This window comes from Lagopus leucura, unplaced genomic scaffold (genome assembly GCF_019238085.1).
Source record: "Lagopus leucura isolate 7727_CA_CO unplaced genomic scaffold, USGS_WTPT01 Super-Scaffold_100053, whole genome shotgun sequence".
Lineage (NCBI taxonomy): Eukaryota > Metazoa > Chordata > Aves > Galliformes > Phasianidae > Lagopus > Lagopus leucura.
Genome location: NW_024962299.1, coordinates 351,557 through 373,076, shown reverse-complemented (window position 1 = coordinate 373,076; position 21,520 = coordinate 351,557). Strand labels below are relative to the sequence as shown.

Here is a 21,520-nt window from a genome sequence, read left to right as displayed (position 1 = left end):
CCCCCAGCACGGAGCTCCTTTCGCTGTCACCAGAACCATCGGTGTGATTTCAGTACCCCTGAACCACAACAGTGTTTCGGAACACCCCTCCTCCTCTTACCTGCCAGGTGACCGTGGCCCACTGTGCCTTCCTGCCCCCTGCCTAGCCTTGTTATTTGTTTATATTGAAAGCAGCAACAACATGCACAAACAGGACACAATATTTGCAGTCCGGACAGACAGATGGTTCAAACCTGGGAGGCTGGAGCTCGTTGTCAGTGCAGAACTGCTGGAGGTGTGCAGCTGTGTGGCTGCCAAGGCTGGTGCTGCTCTGCGGGCCGAGGATGGCAGCAGGTCGAGTCGGGTCAGCCGCAGAACAAGCAGTGCTGATGCTTCCCAGGGCAGCCCTCCGCCGCTGTCCGCACCACTGTGCCCACATCCACACCCAGCATTTCTGGGCCCTGTGCTGCTCTCCGAGCTTTTTCCTCTACGCCTTTTTGGCTTTTGTGCCTGCAGCACACTTAATGTACCGCAGCCTTTTTATTTCTGCCTTTTTGTGTGCGTGCGGAGGGAGGGGCGGGAGCAGGGTGAGAACTGTGGCTGCAGAGATGCAGGTAGATAAAGGTAATTACTTAAACACATATAGGGCAGGACTTATTGGTTTGGAGACCCAGATTAAGATGCAGAGGAGCATGTGAGGTTGATGATTATATTTCGGGGAGAGTTAATTGACGGAAGGTGAAGGCAGACAAAGAACCGCTGCTTACTGCCTTCTTGAATCCCAATCAGGAATTATGATTAAAGACGCGGCGAGACAACAGAGGCCTGATGAATTGGTGTCTTTTTTTTTTTCTTTTTTGCCGTCATTCACACTTGATTGACTTCAACCTTTCAAGTGCAAAAGTCTCTCTTTTCCATTATTATTCATAGCCATCTGAGTTTTTCTAATTAAAGTGTATGAAAACAATTACTGATCCGTCGTACTGAGTCTGGTGGTGGGGATGGCTGCCTTACTGTAATGTGTGTAAAAAGCCCGCAGTTCTCTATAATGATGTGCAGCTGAGGTGTTAGATAATTTTATTCTTTTTCTACTCTGTTGGTTTTTTGGTTGTTTTTTTTTTTAATTTCTCATCATCTATTTTTTGTAATTCCTGAAGATCCGAGGAAAGCACTCTCCCTGCTGACAAAGCTGAGAGGGTCAGGGCCTTTATTCCTTGGCATCCCGGCTCTCCCCATCCTCAGAGCCCCACAAATGGACAGGGACCTCAGGCATCTCCTGACCCACCACCTGCAGCCATCAGTGCTCATGGTTACAGTAAAATGGAATGGATTTGGTGTGCCCAGTATCCCTTGGTGTCATTTCTCAGTGCCATCCCCCCTGCAGACATCTGCAGACACTTTGTTGCCGTTGGTGCAGTGCTGTAGCCATAGTACTGCTATAGGCATAATGCTGCTGTAGGCACGCTGCTGCTGTAGGCATGGGATGCTGCCCTGTGAGCAGCGACAGTGGCTCCACATCCCTCATTGCACAGTTTGGATGGCTGCAGACACTCATGAACCTTCTTTCTGAGGGCTTTCACAGACCACTTTTGCTTCTATTCACTCAGTGGAACCAAGGTCTGGCGTAGGTTGGTGATTGCTGACATCAATAAAGGAGGCTTCCTATCCTGCACAGAGGTGTACAGTGTTTCAGGTGCAGTTTCACCATGGTTTGTCAGTACCCAGTGCAGTTGAATCAGGGCCTCCTGATCCCCATCTGTGCAGGTACAGCCCCACCAGCTGGGTGCCTTGTGCTGTGCGTGTGTGACCAGATAGAAGACCTGAAGAAAGGGGGTTTTCCAGAAAAAAACGAGTGTAAGCATTTGGGACTTCCAAAGATCCACAGTGTCTCCAGCTCTGCACAAATGTTGGTGCTCAGGTTAGGGTTCAGCAATGATGATGCACATTCTGGGCCAGCGCTTGGAGAGAAGCAAAGGGAACACATCAGTCAGAGCAAGGAAAGGGTTACCAGCAGCTTCTTATTCCACAGACAATTTGCTGTCTTTTTAGTCTTTCCTTATTCATCCTTTCTTTTGTCACCTCTCTCCTTATTTGTACTTTTCTTTCTCATGCCCCTCCCTTTCCTGCATTGATACACTTTGAAAACAGTGCTGCAATGCTCCCTAGTTCAAGATTACAGTGTACTTTACGAGGTATGATTTAATTAGGGGCCTTATTATGTTTTCAGCAGCTTAAGGTGGGCCTTTCAACTTATCTACCTAATTGGTTGCACAAGAAGTTTCACAGCCCATGACAAAACATTGTCAGTGATCAAAGTCTGAATTCTACATAAAGGAAAAATATTAATAATAAGATTATTCTTCAAGTGTGCACTGCTAATTATGTCCAGAATGTAACTGTAGAAACACTTTTGACTGATGTGAGCTTTGTCTAATAAACATGAGTCTTCAGTGAGCTATGCAAAGTGATGCTCTGACTGTACAATGCTGGTATCTAATTTTGCCACTGAAAATGTTAAAAATATTTTCCTGTGCTTTTCTTCTCCCTTTGTCCCCACCTCCCTGTCTGCAGGTGACAACACCGGAGGTGATGATGCCCAGCAGCATGTTTCTGCCAGCAGCCGCTCCGGAGAAGGACGGGAGCTCCACCACCGAGGAGCCGGGGAAGCAGCCTGGTGAGTGCGGCCGCTGAGGCCCACGTGTCCCCCAGTCCCTGGGCTCCTGTCACCCGCTGGGGACTGTGGCTGGGGACATCTCCTCTCGGTGATCTCCAGTACCTGGACGTCTCGCAGGGACTGCAGTTGGCCGGTGCACAGTGGGGCTGTCTCCTTTCTGTGATAGCACCCGGGCGCCCCTGCGCAGGACAGGCAGGGCAGCTCAGAGCTGCACAGCTCACACACCATGGCGATTCACTTGGAAATTGTATTAAATCCTTGTGAAGGAGACCAGATGGGAGCAGTGAGAAGGAGGTGGTAAGAGGGCTTAAAGAGCTGGTTGGGAAACCACAAGTGTTGCAGCTGCCGCAGACTGTACTAACACCTCTGCTGCTGCTGTAGCTTGAGTGCATCTGCTCTCAGGGAGCTCTGAGCTGAGTGCTTGTCCAGCTCAGATCTCTCCCACCTGCCTCATTGCCATGCTGTGTTTCGAAGACGTGGCTGTAAATCAATGGCAGTTTAGTCGTGGCTTTGCAGTGTGACATTAGAGCATCCCAAGAACAACATTTTGCATGGGCAGAAGCGTCTCATCTTAAAGTTGGCAGGAAAGCAGTATCAGTCTACTTTCTGTGCCCTCCTGGCAAGTCATGAGGAATCTGGGAGCTAAGACAGCCACTGCTCCCTTTCGGGAAGTTGGCACCACTTGGAGAAGCGCTCATGTGGGCAGGACAGCTAACGCTACGCTGGGCAGTAGGATCCCCTCTTCAGCTTCTGCCAATATCTCACTGCCTTTTCTGGCAGAAATGTACTATGAGAAAAGCACTCGGTGCATTTTCTCTCTGGAGAAGAGAACCAAGTGCTTGTTCTTTCTTCTCCCTCCATCAAACAACACCTTTTGAGATGCTACCAGTGGTACATGAATTTCATTCCTATTTTAGCTTTGATGGGACCAGGATTCAAATACCGTGCTCAGCTGGGGAAACCTTCTTACTAGAAGTTAGACAGGACATCAAAGAAATAAAAGCAAAAACAGATTGGTGGCTGGATGGCCTTCACTTAAAAGGGAGAATTAAAGGTGATAAATGCACTAAGGAGACGTATATGTGTGAATATTTTCAGATATTCAAAGTGGGAAGAAAGTAAATTTTGTAAACTTATGCATTGGGCCGTGATGAGGATAATGAGCTGGTGTTAAAAGGAATGAAGGTAGAGGTGAAGAGTTGGAAATACCTTCCTGTCTTGCAGAGGGGGGAAAAAACAGTCCTTGTGCATTAGTGTAATTTCCAGTTTTGTTGTGATTTTGTTTTCACAGAGCTCTCTGAGGACTCAGGAAAGAGTCTTTTACCATCGGAAGGTACGGAGCACAGCGGTGAACCCAAGCCCGCTCCAGCTGATCAGAGCTCTGCCAGGGAGGACTCCGGTTTCCTCTGCTGGAAGAAGGGATGCAACCAGATGTTCAAAAGCTCAGCAGCCCTGCAGACGCATTTCAATGAAGTTCACGCCAAGCGGCCCCAGCTCCCAGTGTCTGATCGCCATGTCTACAAGTACCGCTGTAACCAGTGCAGCTTGGCATTCAAAACTATCGAGAAGCTGCAGCTCCATTCCCAGTACCACGTGATCCGAGCAGCCACCATGTGCTGCCTCTGCCAGCGCAGCTTCCGAACCTTTCAGGCCTTGAAGAAGCACCTGGAAACCAGCCATCTGGAGCTGAGTGAGGCCGACATTCAGCAGCTGTACGGTGGCCTTTTGGTCAATGGAGACCTCCTTGCTATGGGTGATCCTTCACTTGCAGAAGACCACACTATTATAGTTGAGGAAGATAAGGAGGAAGAGAGCGACTTGGAAGATAAGCAGAGCCCGACAGGGAGTGATTCGGGGTCGGTACAAGAGGATTCTGGCTCTGAACCAAAAAGGGCCTTACCCTTCAGGAAGGGCCCTAACTTCACTATGGAGAAATTCCTAGATCCATCTCGCCCTTACAAATGCACAGTCTGCAAGGAGTCTTTCACGCAAAAGAACATTCTCCTGGTTCATTACAATTCAGTTTCTCATCTGCATAAACTGAAACGAGCCCTCCAAGAGTCTGCTACTGGGCAACCTGAACCTACCAGTAGCCCCGACAACAAACCCTTTAAGTGTAACACATGCAACGTTGCCTACAGCCAGAGCTCTACCTTGGAGATCCATATGAGGTCTGTCCTACATCAAACAAAGGCTCGCGCAGCCAAGCTAGAGGCAGCGGGAGGCAGCAGCAGTAGTAATGGAGCTGGCAATAGCAGCAACAGCAGTCTCTCCTTGGGTTCATCTACACCAAGCCCAGTGAGCACTAGCAACAGTAATGCTTTTACAACCACCAACACAAGCAATTCGGGCACCGCTCCCATTCCCAGCCTGCTCAGTCAGGTGCCCAGTGACACCGTGGGAATTCCTCCCATAGGTAACCCTGTTAGCACTAATATCTCCTCCCCTTCTGAGCCCAAAGAGGTAAACCGGAAGAAGCTGGCAGACATGATTGCATCCAGGCAGCAGCAGCAGCAACAGCAGCAGCAGCAGCAGCAGCAACAGCAAGCTCAGACCTTAGCACAGGCACAGGCCCAAGTCCAGGCCCACCTGCAGCAGGAACTGCAGCAACAAGCTGCTCTCCTGCAGTCTCAGCTCTTCAATCCAGCGCTTTTGCCACACTTTCCAATGACCACTGAGACCCTTCTGCAGCTTCAACAACAGCAGCATCTTTTGTTTCCTTTCTACATTCCCAGCGCTGAGTTCCAGCTCAACCCAGAAGTTAGTTTGCCTGTCACCAGTGGTGCACTGACACTGACCGGTACGGGTCCAACTTTGCTGGAGGACCTGAAGGCCCAGGTTCAGCTCCCTCAACAGAGCCATCCACAGCTCCTTCAGCAGCAGCAAGGTCAGCTATCCTTGTCACAACCTCACTCTGTCCTTATACAGCAGAGTCAGCACTCAGAGAAGAAGAATAAACCCATAGTGAAGGAGAAGGAAAAAGAAACCCCACGGGAAAGTGCAGAGAGGGGAGATGCTAGTGCAGCATCTAAGGAGTCTCTGCCTGATAACTTAAAGCCCAAAGACAAGAAGGACTTTGTACCAGGCAGCAGTTCAGAGCCCTCCTTACTGCCCCCACGTATTGCATCTGATGCAAGAGGGAATGCCACAAAAGCCTTGCTGGAAAACTTTGGCTTTGAGCTTGTCATTCAGTATAACGAGAACAAGCAGAAAGTGCAGAAGAAAAATGGCAAGACAGAGCAAGGTGAGAACTTGGAAAAGCTGGAGTGTGATACATGTGGAAAATTCTTTTCAAACATCCTCATCCTGAAGAGCCACCAAGAGCATGTTCACCAACATTACTTTCCTTTTAAGCAGTTGGAGAAATTTGCCAAACAGTACCGAGAACACTATGACAAAATGTACCCACTACGGCCTCAGACCCCAGAGCCACCGCCACCGCCTCCACCACCCCCACCTCCACTGCCTCCAGCACCTCCTCAGCCAGCTTCTACTCCTACCATTCCTACTTCTGCCCCACCAATTACCTCTCCTACAATTGCACCAGCCCAGCCATCTGTGCCACTCACCCAGCTCTCTATGCCAATGGAGCTCCCCATCTTTTCACCACTGATGATGCAAACCATGCCACTACAAACATTACCTGCTCAGCTGCCACCCCAGCTTGGTCCTGTAGACCCTCTGCCTACCGACTTGGCCCAATTATACCAGCATCAGCTCAACCCAAGCCTTCTCCAGCAGCAGCAGAACAAGAGGCCACGGACACGAATCACCGATGACCAACTCAGAGTCCTTCGGCAGTATTTTGATATTAACAATTCCCCAAGTGAGGAACAGATCAAAGAGATGGCAGACAAGTCTGGATTGCCCCAGAAGGTGATCAAGCACTGGTTCAGAAATACTCTTTTCAAAGAACGCCAGCGTAACAAGGATTCCCCATACAACTTCAGTAATCCCCCCATTACCAGCCTGGAAGAACTGAAGATAGACTCACGGCCTCCTTCTCCAGAACCTCAAAAGCAGGAGTACTGGGGAAGCAAACGGTCCTCCCGGACACGCTTTACTGACTACCAGCTCAGAGTCCTGCAAGACTTCTTTGATGCCAATGCTTATCCAAAGGATGATGAATTTGAGCAGCTGTCTAACTTGCTGAACCTCCCAACACGCGTCATAGTGGTGTGGTTTCAGAATGCCCGTCAGAAAGCTAGGAAAAACTATGAGAATCAGGGAGAAGGCAAAGATGGGGAACGGCGGGAGCTTACAAATGACAGATACATTAGAACAAGCAACTTGAATTACCAGTGCAAAAAGTGCAGCCTAGTCTTTCAGCGCATTTTCGATCTCATTAAACACCAGAAAAAGCTTTGTTACAAAGATGAGGATGAGGATGGACAGGATGATAGCCAGAATGAAGACTCTATGGATGCAATGGAGCTTTTGACTCCAGCCAGTTCCTCCTGCAGCACACCAATGCCCTCACAAGCTTACAGCACGCCTACATCTTCAGCTAATGCAACCTCCTCAGCTTTTCTGCAGCTCACAGCAGAGGCAGATGATTCCTCCACCTATAGTTCTAAAGTAGAAGCTACAGATGAGAAACCAAAGCAGTCTGAACCTCCAAGTACACAGCAAAACCAAACTCAAGAGAAGCAAGTACAACCAAAGCAAGAGTCTCAGCAGCAACAGGACCAAGGAGAACAGAAGACAAGTTCAGCACACCAAAAGATTTCACAGTTATCCTCCCCCTCTTCACTGCAGCAGCCACCTCCACCTCCTCAGCCCCCTCAGTGTTCCTTGTCACAGTCAAGCCCAAGTCCATCTCAGTTGTCACATCTCTCCCTCAAACCCATTCACACATCAACCCCTCAACAGCTGGCAAACCTACCTCCGCAGCTAATCCCGTACCAGTGCGACCAGTGTAAGCTGGCATTTCCTTCCTTTGAGCACTGGCAGGAGCATCAGCAGCTTCATTTTCTGAGTGCACAAAACCAGTTTATCCATCCTCCATTCCTGGACAGAACGCTGGATATGCCTTTCATGCTTTTTGATCCCAGTAATCCACTACTTGCGAGCCAGCTGCTGTCTGGAACGTTACCACAGATTTCAGCTACTTCAGCTACTTCGCCATCAACACCAACATCCACAATGAACACGCTGAAGAGAAAGCTGGAGGAGAAGGCCAGTGCGAGCCCCGGAGAAAATGACAGTGGGACTGGAGGAGAAGAACCACAAAGGGATAAGCGTCTAAGAACAACGATTACCCCAGAGCAGCTGGAAATTCTTTATCAGAAATACTTGCTCGACTCCAACCCAACACGGAAAATGTTGGATCACATTGCACATGAAGTGGGCTTGAAGAAACGTGTGGTGCAAGTTTGGTTTCAGAACACCCGTGCGCGGGAAAGGAAGGGGCAGTTCAGAGCTGTGGGGCCTGCCCAAGCCCACAGACGGTGTCCGTTCTGCCGAGCTCTCTTTAAAGCAAAGACGGCTCTTGAAGCTCACATCCGATCTCGCCACTGGCACGAGGCCAAGAGAGCTGGGTACAACTTGACGTTGTCTGCTATGCTCTTAGATTGCGACGGGGGACTCCAGATGAAGGGAGACATCTTCGATGGAACCAGTTTTTCCCACGTGCCACCAACTAGCAGTGATGGTCAGAGCGTTCCTCTCTCCCCCGTGAACAAGAGCATGGAACTGTCACCTCGAACTCTGCTGAGCCCGTCCTCCATCAAGGTGGAAGGGATAGAGGACTTTGAGAGTCCCTCCATGTCCTCGGTCAACCTGAGCTTTGACCAAACAAAACTGGACAATGACGACTGCTCTTCTGTCAACACTGCTATCACAGACACTACAACAGGAGACGAAGGGAACGCAGACAACGACAGCGCAACAGGGATCGCAACTGAAACCAAATCGACATCAGGACCCAGCGAAGGTCTGACAAAAGCTGCCATGATAGCAATGTCTGAATATGAAGATCGGCTGTCTTCTGGCCTGGTCAGCCCAGCTCCCAGCTTTTACAGCAAAGAGTATGATAATGAAGGTACTGTGGACTATAGTGAAACATCCAGCCTTGCGGATCCCTGCTCACCCAGCCCTGGTGCAAGTGGTTCGGCCAGCAAATCTGGGGAGAGCGGGGATCGGCCCGGGCAGAAACGCTTTCGCACTCAGATGACTAATCTCCAGCTAAAAGTTCTTAAGTCATGCTTTAATGACTACAGGACACCTACCATGCTGGAGTGTGAGGTCCTGGGCAATGACATTGGACTGCCAAAGAGAGTTGTTCAGGTCTGGTTCCAGAATGCTAGGGCAAAGGAGAAGAAGTCCAAACTCAGCATGGCCAAGCATTTTGGTATAAACCAAACAAGTTATGAGGGACCCAAAACAGAGTGCACTTTGTGTGGCATCAAGTACAGCGCTCGACTGTCTGTACGTGACCATATCTTCTCTCAACAGCATATCTCCAAAGTTAAAGAAACCATTGGAAGCCAGTTGGATAAGGAAAAGGAGTATTTTGACCCAGCTACTGTACGTCAGTTGATGGCTCAGCAGGAGCTGGACCGGATCAAAAAAGCCAATGAGGTTCTTGGTCTGGCAGCTCAACAGCAGGGCATGTTCGATAACACCCCTCTGCAAGCTCTTAACCTTCCTGCTGCATATCCAGCACTACAGGGCATCCCTCCAGTCTTGCTCCCAGGCCTCAACAGCCCATCCTTACCAGGCTTCACTCCATCCAACACAGGTGGGTATGGATATTGTCACACTGCTCAGAGATGCACATGAACTTGATGCATCTTTAGCACAGTCGGATGTTCCTGTCAGAATGACTAATAATAGGGTGCGTGGCCCCTTAGTCAGGCGTGTTTACATGACAGCAAATAAGCAATGGGTATTTCATCTTTAATTCCTGAATTCAGTTTTGTTAGCAAAATCTGAAGTAGAGCAAAATCCAGACATGCTGCATATCTGTTTCATTAGCAAAGACTAAAAATTCTGATGCGCCTGCAAGGAAAGTAAAAATAGCTGATTTACCAAATAGAACGTGGAAAGGACAAAAGTGCTGAATGCATTGTTCATTACATCTTTCCTTTTGATATTAAATTCAGTTTATGTAATGCTATCCCAAGCTTTCAGTAATTCTGAACTGTTTATTGGGAAAATGTTATGTACCTGGCAGTAGTGGCAACAGAATCTGGAGTGTCTTGATGTAATGTCCTCGTAGTGATCTCCAGGACAAATCCCAGTGGGGTGGTGGCTTGTTTTCTGAGCTACGAGCTGAGCACTGCCTGCAAATACTCTCTCAGCCAAACACGGTGTAGTCATATGATAAATCTGCTTTGTATTTTAATAAGATTTCTCTTAACAGGAGTGCATAGCAATGAAATGTGGCCTAATTGTTCAGATGGCCTAATTCCAGTTGTTGGACTTTGTTTCTTCATTTTTTTCAGGATGCAGTTTTCCCTTGTACCTGGTGGAGGGGTGGAAAGTATGTGATACATAGCAAATATCGGAAGTGGAAAGTAATGTTCAGTACAGTAGACTTTGAAAACTTGATCCAGGGGCTGCCTTCTACCCCTGCTGCATCGGTGTCATCCCAAGGATGTGCCTGCATCTGAACTGCAACTCGTGACAGAGTGGTTGATGTTCTCTAGCAGACCTGCTTTCCCATGGCAGATTTCTCTGCGTACTTCTGATGATCCCTATTCAAGTTGTCTTTCACCAGGTCTGCTCAGTTTGCAGAGATGTCCAAGGAAGTGATTCCCGTGTCTTGTCTCAGCAACAGGCTGATCTGTCTCAGACTGGAAGGGCTGTTACACCACATATACCAGCATGTACCTTAGTTTTCTGTACTGTAGTGGTACAGATCGAATGCCATTAGACAGCATCCAGAAACAATAACTTTCTCTTACTGTACTAATGATGAGGCTAATGATGGGTTATAGTTCATGCTGTAAAGTCTGAATACGATCTAAGCATCTTCCTGGCTTCTTAATTGGAAACTGGAGTGATATCAGTCTCCAAGAAGACTTTCTGATGCTTTTTGTCAGCAGGCCATCTCTTAAGTTCCTCTTTCAACAGATTGAGGAACCGAATGCTGATGCTGCTGAATAAAACAATGGTGTCACTTTAATGAAATAGTCTTCTTTGTCATCCAGGAGGTAAATCTTTGGATAGGCAAATCAAAGCCTTGGACTAAAGGATAATAGCTGATATGACTAGTTATGCTGCAGAGCTGCTCACTGTAAGTAACATCACCAGAGCCTGCAGTTACTGTGTTGTTACACTGACACTGGGTGTAATATCCTAAAGGGAGCACCAGTGACCCATGGTGTAAAATAGGCATCCTTCTCTCCGCTTGGAAGTGGTTGTGTTCACTTTTACCTCCACCGCAGTTTATCTCCAAAATATCTTCTGTAGGCAAATGGAAAATGTCCAGTCACTGCATTTGTCAGGTTCTGGCTTTTCCAAAGATGATCCACTCTCCTGGAGCCATGATCCTTCCCTCTACTTCAGCAGTAGAGGGCATTACATTGTAGAATGGTTCCTGATGTTCATGTCAGAAACAGAAGAGATCAGAGTGAATTTAGCTGGAAGGGCTTTGTTAGGAGCTAGGTTCTCCACAGGCTTTTTGCACAGTTAAAGAACTCCCTCCATCCCCATGAAGAGATAAAATAGTTCTTCACTGTGGGTGTAGGACTGTCCACTGTAATTGAGCCGTGTTGAAAAGAGTTTTGCGTGAGCTATTCTGCCTGGGGCTGCTGCCCATTACTGCTCCTCGGTCCTAGTCTTAGGTGTGTGCCTGAAGGGATCGTGGTGTGCCAGGATATTTCTGTGCTGTTGTTCTTACAGAGGGTTTTGGTTCAGTGGCCAGAAATAGGCCAAGACAATCTCTTGGGCAAATTATATTATCAGGCTATCTCACATCATCTCTGCACTGTTTACTTAGTACCCCAAATTTGTAACAAGATCTAAAATTACTTTTTTGCGCTTCAATATGTATTGTTGCCTTTATTTTTCTCCAAAGACCAGGATGTGTCCTGGGGAGATGGGGCTACATACTATGAATGTTAAAAGCAATCAGTGACTGCCTAGACAGGACTGAGCTATTTAGAAAGTCAAACAGACTATTTGTGGCCTTTAGATAAAGCTCCAAAGGTCAGGCCATCTCCGCTCAAAGCCTGTCGCAGCAGATAAGGCTGTGCATCCAGGAATGTTACGAATTAGCTGCTGCTCCTGTGCTCGAGGCTCACGGGGCTGTTCAGTTAGGGAACATCCGTTTCAATGGCACCTCTCCATAATGCACCCTTATCTGAAATCTGTGAGGCTGCTGCATGGAGGCCCACTTATACCTTTACAAATCACTGTTGTCTCAATACAGCATCAAGAGCAGTGCAAGTTTCAGGAGGGCTTTTCTTCAGTCACACTGAATTCTCTGGGTCTGCCTCTTCCTGCAGTGGCTGTGCAGGCAGCAGTGTGGGGCTCAGCGCCCAGAAGGCAGAGGAGCACACGTGGTATTGCAGTCACTGTGCAGATCGTGCGCCGCCCCAGCTTTGCCACCCGCAGAAACGGGACCTGTGTGTGACGGGGTTGTGGGTGCCTGTGCTTGGTTCTCAGGATGAGTGATGTTGGTTGAAGACCTCGTCGGGATAAACGGGGCAGCTGCAGCTCAGACAAACCATTGGCTGCAGCTCCAGCTGTGTTCAGGTCCCTTTTGTGCTGCTCACAGGGTGAAGCAGCCTGGCAGCAGCTGGGTTTGCTGCCCACACCAGCCGTGTGCCCAGGTGCCCCGCTGCTGCACTTCTCCCGGCAGCACTCAAAACTGTGCCCAGAAGGGGAACCTTCTCCTCTCCTGCCCTCTTTCACTGAATGGCACAACCTAAAGCGGGAGTTGCTGTGCAGCCATTGCTGTTTCCCAGTGCTGCAGCTCTAAGGACCAAACGTGTGATAATGATTTGCAGCAGGGGTGGGATCCTGCAGGCAGTTCCCGGCTGTGGAGTCATTGGCCGTACGGGGCTGTGCCTGTGAGAAAATGGAAGTTTTGTTTTATTTCTGTTTTCTCCTAATGATATTGAGGGATTTCCTTTCTGGGAGTGCATTCACCAACTGCAGTGGGTGTGAGTAATGCACCAGTCCTTCAGAGGTGGACGGCTCCTATGGTCCCAACTGCCATCAGCTGTGAGAGCACAAATCAATCCCGGGAGCTGTCTGATGCTGCTGGGAGGACCAGCAGACCTCACATTCCAGCAATCAAGTCCATTTCCTTGAGGAAGCTTTACAGTGCTTGTAACTGCCCTCAAAACACAATGTTCTTGCCCCAGGGAGTTGGACAGATCCCCAACAAATTTTGAAACAGAAGTCGTGTGCACAGAGCCTCTTACAGAAAGATGGGGTTTAGTTAGGAGTTTGTGGTTCATGAACACCACCCAACTAGGACAAAATGCCTTAGATGTAGCCTGTTCAGCCAACTTTGGTCACCATGAGCAGTGCTCTCTAGTCTATGGAGATTGTAACAAAATTGGCACTACCAGTGTTAGGGGCCATGTGGCACAGCATTTCCCTTCTGTTTGCACGCGTGGCCAGAGGAACACCCATTTAGGGCAGGTGTGAGAAAAGGACCTGTCCATGACATCTGCTGTTAATCCTTGTGGAGTTTCAGAGGGATCAGTACCAAAATAACTGTTTTTCAGATATTTTTGAGGAATTGGAAACTGTAGTCTCACTTACAGTAAATGGTCCAGTTCTGTTTCCTTCTGCTGTCTCTGGCTTTTTCTGCCAGACCAGCTAATGCTGGTCTGAGTGAACAGGGAATTGTTCAAGTAAGAGAAAATCTAGAGATATAGGTTTCCTTTGAAGCCATCCTTACCTTGTGACGTTTATCTGCTGCTATCAGCCTGTGTGTCTGTTGTTTCATGGTAATGATGCACCTTCTTCTGTGTCAGCATTTTGCTGGTGCTGACAGCACTTAGAGTTGCTTTTGCTGGAAGCTGAAAGGAAAAGTGTGGAGGAGAACAAGAACTTGGTTCAGTTTCCTAAGAAGTCCATCCTCACTGGATCCTCTCTAATCAAGACCTTCCTGTGTCTGCGTCGTTTAGAAAAAAGAAAAAAAAAATAAAGAAAATAAAACCCCTAAGCTGAAGTGAAGCAGCTTCTAATTTGCTTTGGAAAATGATCCTTGCAAAGTTGTTTAATTCATTCTGTGGCACCCATAGTTGCAAGCTACGTTCCACAAAAGGAACAAAGTTTTCATCTGAAGAGAATGAACCCAGGGAACTGGAACAGCTCCATTGTATAGGAGACAACAGCTCAGAAAGTTTGGCTGAAGTTACACAAGAAGGCCAGGTGCATTGTGTGTGCTGAGCTCTTTCTGCAGGGCTTGTGCCTCTGCTCAGAAGTAGGGAATAAGGAGATCTTCTTCCCTTTGTTTACAGAACCACAGAACAGTTTGAGTTGGAAGGGACTTCTGGCGGTCATCTGGTCCAGACACTGTGCTCAGGCAGGGCCACCTAGAACAGGCTGTGAATGACTGACCCATGTTTGCAAAGGTGGCATTCTCTGTATGGCTGCTCCTGCTGTGACACGATGGGCTGCCCTCCACCTGGCCACAGGAAGGGAAAGTTGAGCACTCAGGGAGCAGCGAGAGGCATCCTGGGGACATCCCAGCTGCATCCACAGTCCCCTCCCAGTGCCTTGCCCTGGCTGCCCAGGGCTCAGCACCAGCTCTCATCCCACAGCCCTTCTCCAAAGCTCATTGCACGCTTGAGCTGCCCCATGCTTCTCTTCAGCCCTCCTATGCATCTGCATTGTTCCCTCGCCAGATGTGCTCAGCTGCCCCAGACTGAACCCACTGGGATGTGCCTCTGCCTTCTGTCTCTTCGGGAAAGCAGGATTGTGGATGTGGGGTGAGCTGCAGGTCAGGAGGGGTGCAGGTCAGGAGGGGTGCATAGTCAGCTCCTGAAGGATGAATCTGAGCATGGGCACTCCACTCTGATGGGTGGTGGCAGATGTCTGTCCGTCCGTGTATCCTTCCGTTCCCTCCCGAGAGGCGGTCTGGGGGTCAGAGTGCTGAGTGTGACTGCCCTTCCTGGGACAGGGGCTCCTTAACACCATTTCCAGTTGCAGAGCACTCCATTTTGTCCAGCAGCAGAGTGAGAAGCACCACGGAGTGCAACAGAGGAGTGGGCAGCCTACATTTTAAGTACTTTCTTACTCCAGCGCTAGTGACCCTTTGCTGGGCCCAATGCCGGGCAGCTGTCGGGTGTCCATGGCAGTGCATAACATGGTGGCAGGTGCGAGGCCATGAGCATGTGGGGCAGTGGGGACACACAGCATTACGAGCTCACTGCAGGGCCCAGCTAGCACTGCCCCATGTGGGGAAGGGGCTGTGCCTGCGGCTCAGGACCACCGGCTTGCTGCTTGCTGCCCGCCTGTGCTGATTGGCTCCTCACCTCTCTCTCCTCCCTCTTGCAGCTTTAACTTCTCCCAAACCCAACCTGATGGGCCTGCCCAGCACAAGCGTCCCTTCGCCCGGCCTTCCCACCTCTGGATTACCAAATAAGCAGCCCCCGGCAGCGCTCACCTCACCCACCCCGGCACAGGGCACGGCCATCGCCCCGCAGCAGCCTCCGGCGACAACACCGCAGCCGCAGCCGCAGCAGCAGCCCCCGCCACCACGCAAGGAGAAGGAGGGCGAGAAGGCGAAAGAGAAGGAGAAGGCGCCCAAGGGGAAGGGGGACCCCCTGCCAGGGCCCAAGAAGGAGAAGGGGGAGGCACCGGCGGGTGCCCTTGCAGCCCCACTGCCTGCCATGGAGTACGCGGTGGAACCGGCGCAACTCCAGGCACTGCAGGCCGCCCTGAGCTCCGACCCTGCCACGCTGCTGACCAGCCAGTTCCTGCCCTACTTCGTCCCTGGGTTCTCCCCCTACTACGCCCCGCAGATCCCGGGTGCCCTGCAGAGCGGGTACCTGCAGCCCATGTACGGGATGGAGGGGCTCTTTCCCTACAGCCCCGCGCTGTCGCAGGCACTGCTGGGGCTGTCCCCCGGCTCCCTGCTGCAGCAGTACCAGCAATACCAGCAGAGTCTGCAGGAGGCATTGCAGCAGCAGCAGCGGCAGGCGCAGCAGCAGCAGCAGCAGCAGCAGCAGCAGCAGCAGAAAGCGCAGCAGCCCAAAGGAAGCCAAACCCCCGTTCCCGCGGGGGCCGCCACCCCGGACAAAGACCCTGCCAAAGAACCCCCCAAGCAAGAAGAGCAGAAGAACGCACCCCGCGAGGTGTCCCCCCTCCTGCCCAACCCCCCCGAGGAGCCCGAAGCAGAAGGCAAGGGTGCGGACTCCCTCTGCGACCCCTTCATCGTCCCGAAGGTGCAGTACAAACTGGTCTGCCGCAAGTGCCAGGCGGGCTTCGGCGACCAGGAGGCGGCCAGCGACCACCTGAAGTCCCTCTGCTTCTTCGGCCAGTCTGTGGCGAACCTGCAGGAGATGGTGCTTCACGTGCCCACCGGCAGCGGCCAGGGCAGCGGCTCGTACCAGTGCGTGGCGTGCGAGAGCACGGTGTGTGGGGACGAAGCCCTCAGTCAGCATCTCGAGTCAGCCCCGCACAAACACCGAACAATCACAAGAGCAGCAAGAAACGCCAAAGAGCACCCCAGTCTATTACCTCACTCTGCCTGCCCCCCCGACCCCAGCACCGCATCTACCTCGCAGTCGGCCGCTCACTCAAACGACAGCCCCCCGCCCCCCCGGCCCCCCCCCGGCTTCCCCCCACGCCTCCAGAAAGCCCTGGCCCCCGGCCGCCCCCCGCGCCCCGCCGGGGAAGCCGCCGCCGCCGCCCTTCCCTCCTCTCTCCTCATCTTCAACGGTTACCTCAAGTTCATGCAGCACCTCAGGGGTTCAGCCCTCGATGCCAACAGACGACTATTCGGAGGAGTCTGACACGGATCTTAGCCAAAAGTCAGATGGACCGGTGAGCCCGGCGGAGGGGCCCCGGGAGCCCGGCTGCCCTAAGGACAGTGGTCTAGCTAGTGTAGGAATGGACACCTTCAGATTGTAAGCTTTGAAGATGAACAATGAAAATGAATTTAAATAAAAAAAAGTTAATAACAAACCAATTTCAAAAATAGACTAACTGCAATTCCAAAGCTTCTAACCAAAAAAAGAAAAAAGAAAAAAAGAAAAAGTGTGGGTTGTTTTCCCATATAACGATGCCGGTGGGTTTTACATTTCTTTTTTCCTTTCCTTTTAATAAAATAAAACTGAAAAAAAAAAAAAAAAAAAAAAAAAAAAGACAAACTGTTACATTTGTCCTTTCGAAGGTACTGTTGGTCTGGGAGATGAGAGCCCGCGCTGCCTCCGTCGTGTCCTCGGAGCGGAAGCCCCTTGTACATTGCCCCTTCTGAGTACGCCCCACGTCAATAGCACAGCAGAGGCCGGCATGCACTGTATGGGAAAGCAGCCCACCTTGTTACAGTTTTAAATTTCTTGCTATCTTAGCATTCAGATACCAATGGCTTGCTAAAAGAAAAAAGAAATGTAATGTCTTTTTATTCTCAGGTCAATCGCTCACACTTTGTTCTGTTTTCAGAATCATTGTTTTTATATATATATATATATATATAATTTCTTTTTGTTTGTTTGGGGGTTTTTTGTTTTGTTTTGTTTTTGTTCCAGAAAAGGATTTTTTCTTTCTTTCTTTCTTCTTTTTTTTTTTTTTTTTTTTTTTTTCTTTTTTTTTTTTTTTTTGTTAATTTAAAATGGGCAGAAAGTATTCAAGAGAAAAACAATGTGAACTGCTTTAGCTTTTCGGGGATTCTAAGGGTAGCTTTTCTGCTGAAGCCAATTTCAAGGGGAAAAGTTAAGCACTCCCACTTTTCAGAAAAAAAACCACAAAGAGTGTTGAGGACTCGGAGCTTAAAAAATAAGTTTTAAAACAACTGACTTTCTGTATTTATGATAGATATGACCATTTTTGGTGTTGAGTAGATTGTTGCATTGGAAATGAACTGAAGCAGTATGGTAGATTTAAAAGAAAAAACCCTTTTGTGTACATTTAGCTTTTGTATGGTCCAGCTGACGGCTTCTCATTTGATGTTGTCTTGTTCATTCCTAGCCAGATAGATTGCAATCCATTGACTCGCCCAAGCTTTTCTCCCTTTGTACCTTTATCCCCACTTCCCCCATCCTGTAATCTTCCACTTATGGTTGCTACCTTCATTTCTTAGAGGGTGGTTGCATAATTATTTTATAAAAACTAAAGAAAGAAGTTCAAAGGGTTTTGGGGGTCAGTAGGATCCCTTGCAGAATATTTTTTGTTGGGGGTTTGAAACTTTTTAAGGCGAATACATACGATTTACCTATGTCTGTTACCCTTGTGCACTTATCTCTTTCTTATTTTCCATTCTTCTTGTTGGGTTTTTGTTGTTGTTTTTTTTTCCTCTTCTTTTCCTCATTTGTAAATGCTTCAAAGACTCTGTTCCTGAACTATACACATTTGTTTCCGTTTGTGTAATTAGGCTGCACTCTGTTCCTCCTTTAAAAAGAAAAAAAAAAAAAAACAAAAAAACCCAAGGTTTTGTTACATTCTTTTCTCTAAAGAAGATTCATGCTTTAAATAAAATCCAAAGACATACCCTTTCACCACTGGTGCAGAATGAGCAAAAAGGATTCTTTTTACTTGAGAATTTGTTTCTGATTAAACAAACAAGTCTAAGTTTAAATAAAGAATAAAAAAAAGTACCCAGGTTGTTATCTGTGCTTCTTCTGCAAGCAGAGAGACAACTCGCAGCGCACGCCAGCAGCCCCGGCCGTGCTGTTGGCCCCGGGGCGGCAGGGGGCCGCGTGCGGGCGCTGTGCTGGGCCGCCTGCGCTCCCCACCTCCTGCGGTCCGGACTTGGAAACTTAAACTCGGTGCTGCTACCACGCAGAGCCTGGAGATAAAGAGATGCTCGCTGCTCCACTTGTGTAGCCAAACGTCAACAGGAACGACGTCCTTCCCCCCGTGTCCTCTGCCCCAACAGCGTGAGAGCCTTCTCCCTGCCATCCTCCTCCTCCTCCTGCTTCAAAGGGAACTTGGATAACTGTGAACGTGGGCTCCTCCGCCGCCCCCGGGCTGAGGCCGTGCATCGCCACCACGAGAGCCCGGAGCGCCCGAGAGACGAACGTGGCTTTCATTTCTTAGCGGGACTCTTTTGTTTTTACGGAGTTTTGGTTTTAGTTTGACGAAAGACCAGATCCCGAACTGCTGTACATATTTCTAACTAGGCTAATGCACAGTGCAAATTCTTTTTTTAATTGTTTTTTAAGTAGACGATACTAAAGAGAGTACATCGACGTTCTCGCCAGGATCAGCTGTAGCATAAGGTGTCAAAACGGAAGCAAGAACACGAAACGCGATCGCTGTTTTAACAAACTGTTTTCTTTCAACAGAAGTTCTTGTATTTCTCCCTGTGTTTGAGATGAACATTTTTTAAATTCTAAAGTTGTACAGTTTTGGTTTTCCATTATTTTATCTTGTTTGTAATTCTATGAAATATATATATATATTTTTTGCCATTTAACTGTTGTATGTTACTCTGTCTGTACCATATAGAAATTTTTCGTTTGTTTTGATTCTGTGATACGAGATAACAGTTGAACACTAGGTTTATCTGTCAAGTTCTGCGAGGTCTCTTTGAAACCCTTTGGTTTTTGTTGGTTTTTTTGTTGGTTTTCGTTGTTGTTTTTTATTAATTATATTGCTTGGTCATAGTGCAATTTCCCTTTCCTCCTTCCCCCTCCTCCTTCCCACCCACTAAAAGGTTTTATAAATTCATTTCCTTGTATTTTCTGTAAATGTTTCCAGAGACTTTCGGTGCGAGGCTGCCTCCTCCCCTCACACGGCGCGGCGGGGGATCGGACTGCGGCCCCACGCACCGCGGCCGCTGCCCATGGGACGCTTGGGCGGCCGTGTGGCGGGGCCGCGTCCTCCTGCCCCGAGCACACCCTGCATCTGCCCGGGAGCGGGGAGGGCGAGGAGCGAGGAGACGGTTTTAAACATAGCATTGAGCGGGTTTCTGTTTTATTTTTAATAAAAAGCTTTTTTTTAAGTGGTGAAGATGGCCAAAGTTTCATGCAACTGAGAATACAGTAAGGTGAAAGGCGCGCGCTGGGGCCGCCCGCGCCCACGGGGCAGGTGGGGCGGGAGCAGGCGAGGAGGCACCGGCACCGCCAGCGCACCCGGCATTCGTGGAAATATATTTTGCTTTAGCAAACAAAAAATAAACCTTTAAATAGAAGCAGAAATGGGGTCGGTTGGTCGGTTGGCTGTCGGCTGGTTGGTCAGTTGGTTACTTGGTGGATGCTTGATTGGTTGGTTGGCGGTTGGTTGGTTGGCTGGTTGGTTGGTCGGTTGGTTGGTTGGCACTGAGATACTGCCCACTGTGAAACACAAAGCTTTGAATATTTTATTTTGGTTTTATTTTGGGGGGTGAGTTTGGGTAGAATGGAAAGCGTAAATGAGGTGAAAAGGGGTATGAACAGCCTTTGCAATGTACAAAAAATAGAGCAAGTGAAACCAAAAATGATGTTCTTGATGTTTTTCTATAATGTAGTCTTGTTAGCTTTTTTTGTTACTGTAACAATGCTGATCTCGAACTGTACCAAAATTCATGGAGACGAACAGAAACAGAAACCACATGGAACTTTCAAAACTTGGAAAGAATTTGTCACAAAAGACTTTGTTGTCATAGTTGAGTTGACTGTAGATGGTAATTGAATATACTCCTTTGGAAATATTTCATCACGTATGTTTCCTGCTCATTGTGATACATTAAAAAAAAAAAAAAAAAAAAAAAAAAAATGGGCAAAAGCTCTCGTCTCAATGTCCCGCTGGTGCGGTGCAGGGTCTGTGTCGGGGGCAGGCGGTGTGCGCAGGGCGGGCGCGATGGTGCGGCCGCTCCCCTCCCAGCACCCAGACTGCGGGTCGGCGGCACGGCTGGGCTGCGTTAATTGGAAGTGGGAGTGATGAGCCAGACAGGGCGGTTCCTGCTTTGTGTATGAAAAAGACGTTATAGGAGTGCATTTAATTTTACTAGATGGTTGTGTAAGAACTCTGGGTGCACTGCTGTAATTAACAGTTACAGGGAAAGCACGATGCCTTTATGAGTAGGGGTCATCTTGAAACCTGTAAGCTAGAAGTGAACTAGAGTCGCCAGCTGTTTCCTTCCGCTATGAAAGCAAAAGGTGGCAAAGGTAAGGCAGGTGAGTAGCTGATTCCCTGCTCATCCTTTTGCTGGCAGGGAGGAACTCATCAAACTGTGAGTGTTAAATCTGCAGTTTCCTTGCCAAAAATTGCCCCTTGCAGCAGACAACATTTGAAATTTGTTAATAAGGACCACATCCAACAGAGAGCCCTGGGGGCTACCATTCATCTCTAATTTATAACTACAGCAATGAATAACATAAGAAAAATGCAGGTGGGATGGGAACTCCGTTTCATGCAGGTGTCCTTGGATGGGCTGCAAGGGGCTTCCTTGGTCCATGGGGAAATAGAGCCCAGCACGCAGATCAGGGCTCACTCAGCCCACAGGGACACGAGGGCACTGCAGTGCATGCGGCAGAACGTCGCCTTGCCAGCCAGTGAGGCCTATTATAGGCTTGCTGAAGCACCTTCATGCCAAAAAAAGAGAGACTAACACTTGTATGGATTCAGGCTCCAACAGTGCATGAATTACGGAGTAAAGCAAGTTGAAATTGACTCCCGATGACTCCTGGTGCCAACACAGTGAAGTCACCCAAAGCCGGCCCCAGACTGGGCCAAGGAGGGGATCCTCCTGCAGCCATCGAGGCAGCGAAAGACGCACCCAAACACATCAACAAAGGCCCCCAGCTGTGCAAA

General features: G+C 49.0%; 1 protein-coding gene across 1 annotated transcript in view; it reads left to right on the top strand.

Moving 5' to 3' along the window:
* The window catches only part of ZFHX3 (zinc finger homeobox 3), a 98,238-nt gene extending 81,072 nt beyond the window's left edge, over positions 1-17,166 (top strand). The window contains 4 exon segments of the mRNA XM_042885835.1: positions 2,551-2,653; positions 3,945-9,395; positions 15,122-16,388; positions 16,390-17,166. Coding sequence (XP_042741769.1) covers positions 2,551-2,653; positions 3,945-9,395; positions 15,122-16,388; positions 16,390-16,699 — 7,131 coding nt within the window. The 3' untranslated portion in view covers positions 16,700-17,166.
* Positions 17,167-21,520: the final 4,354 nt, after the last annotated feature.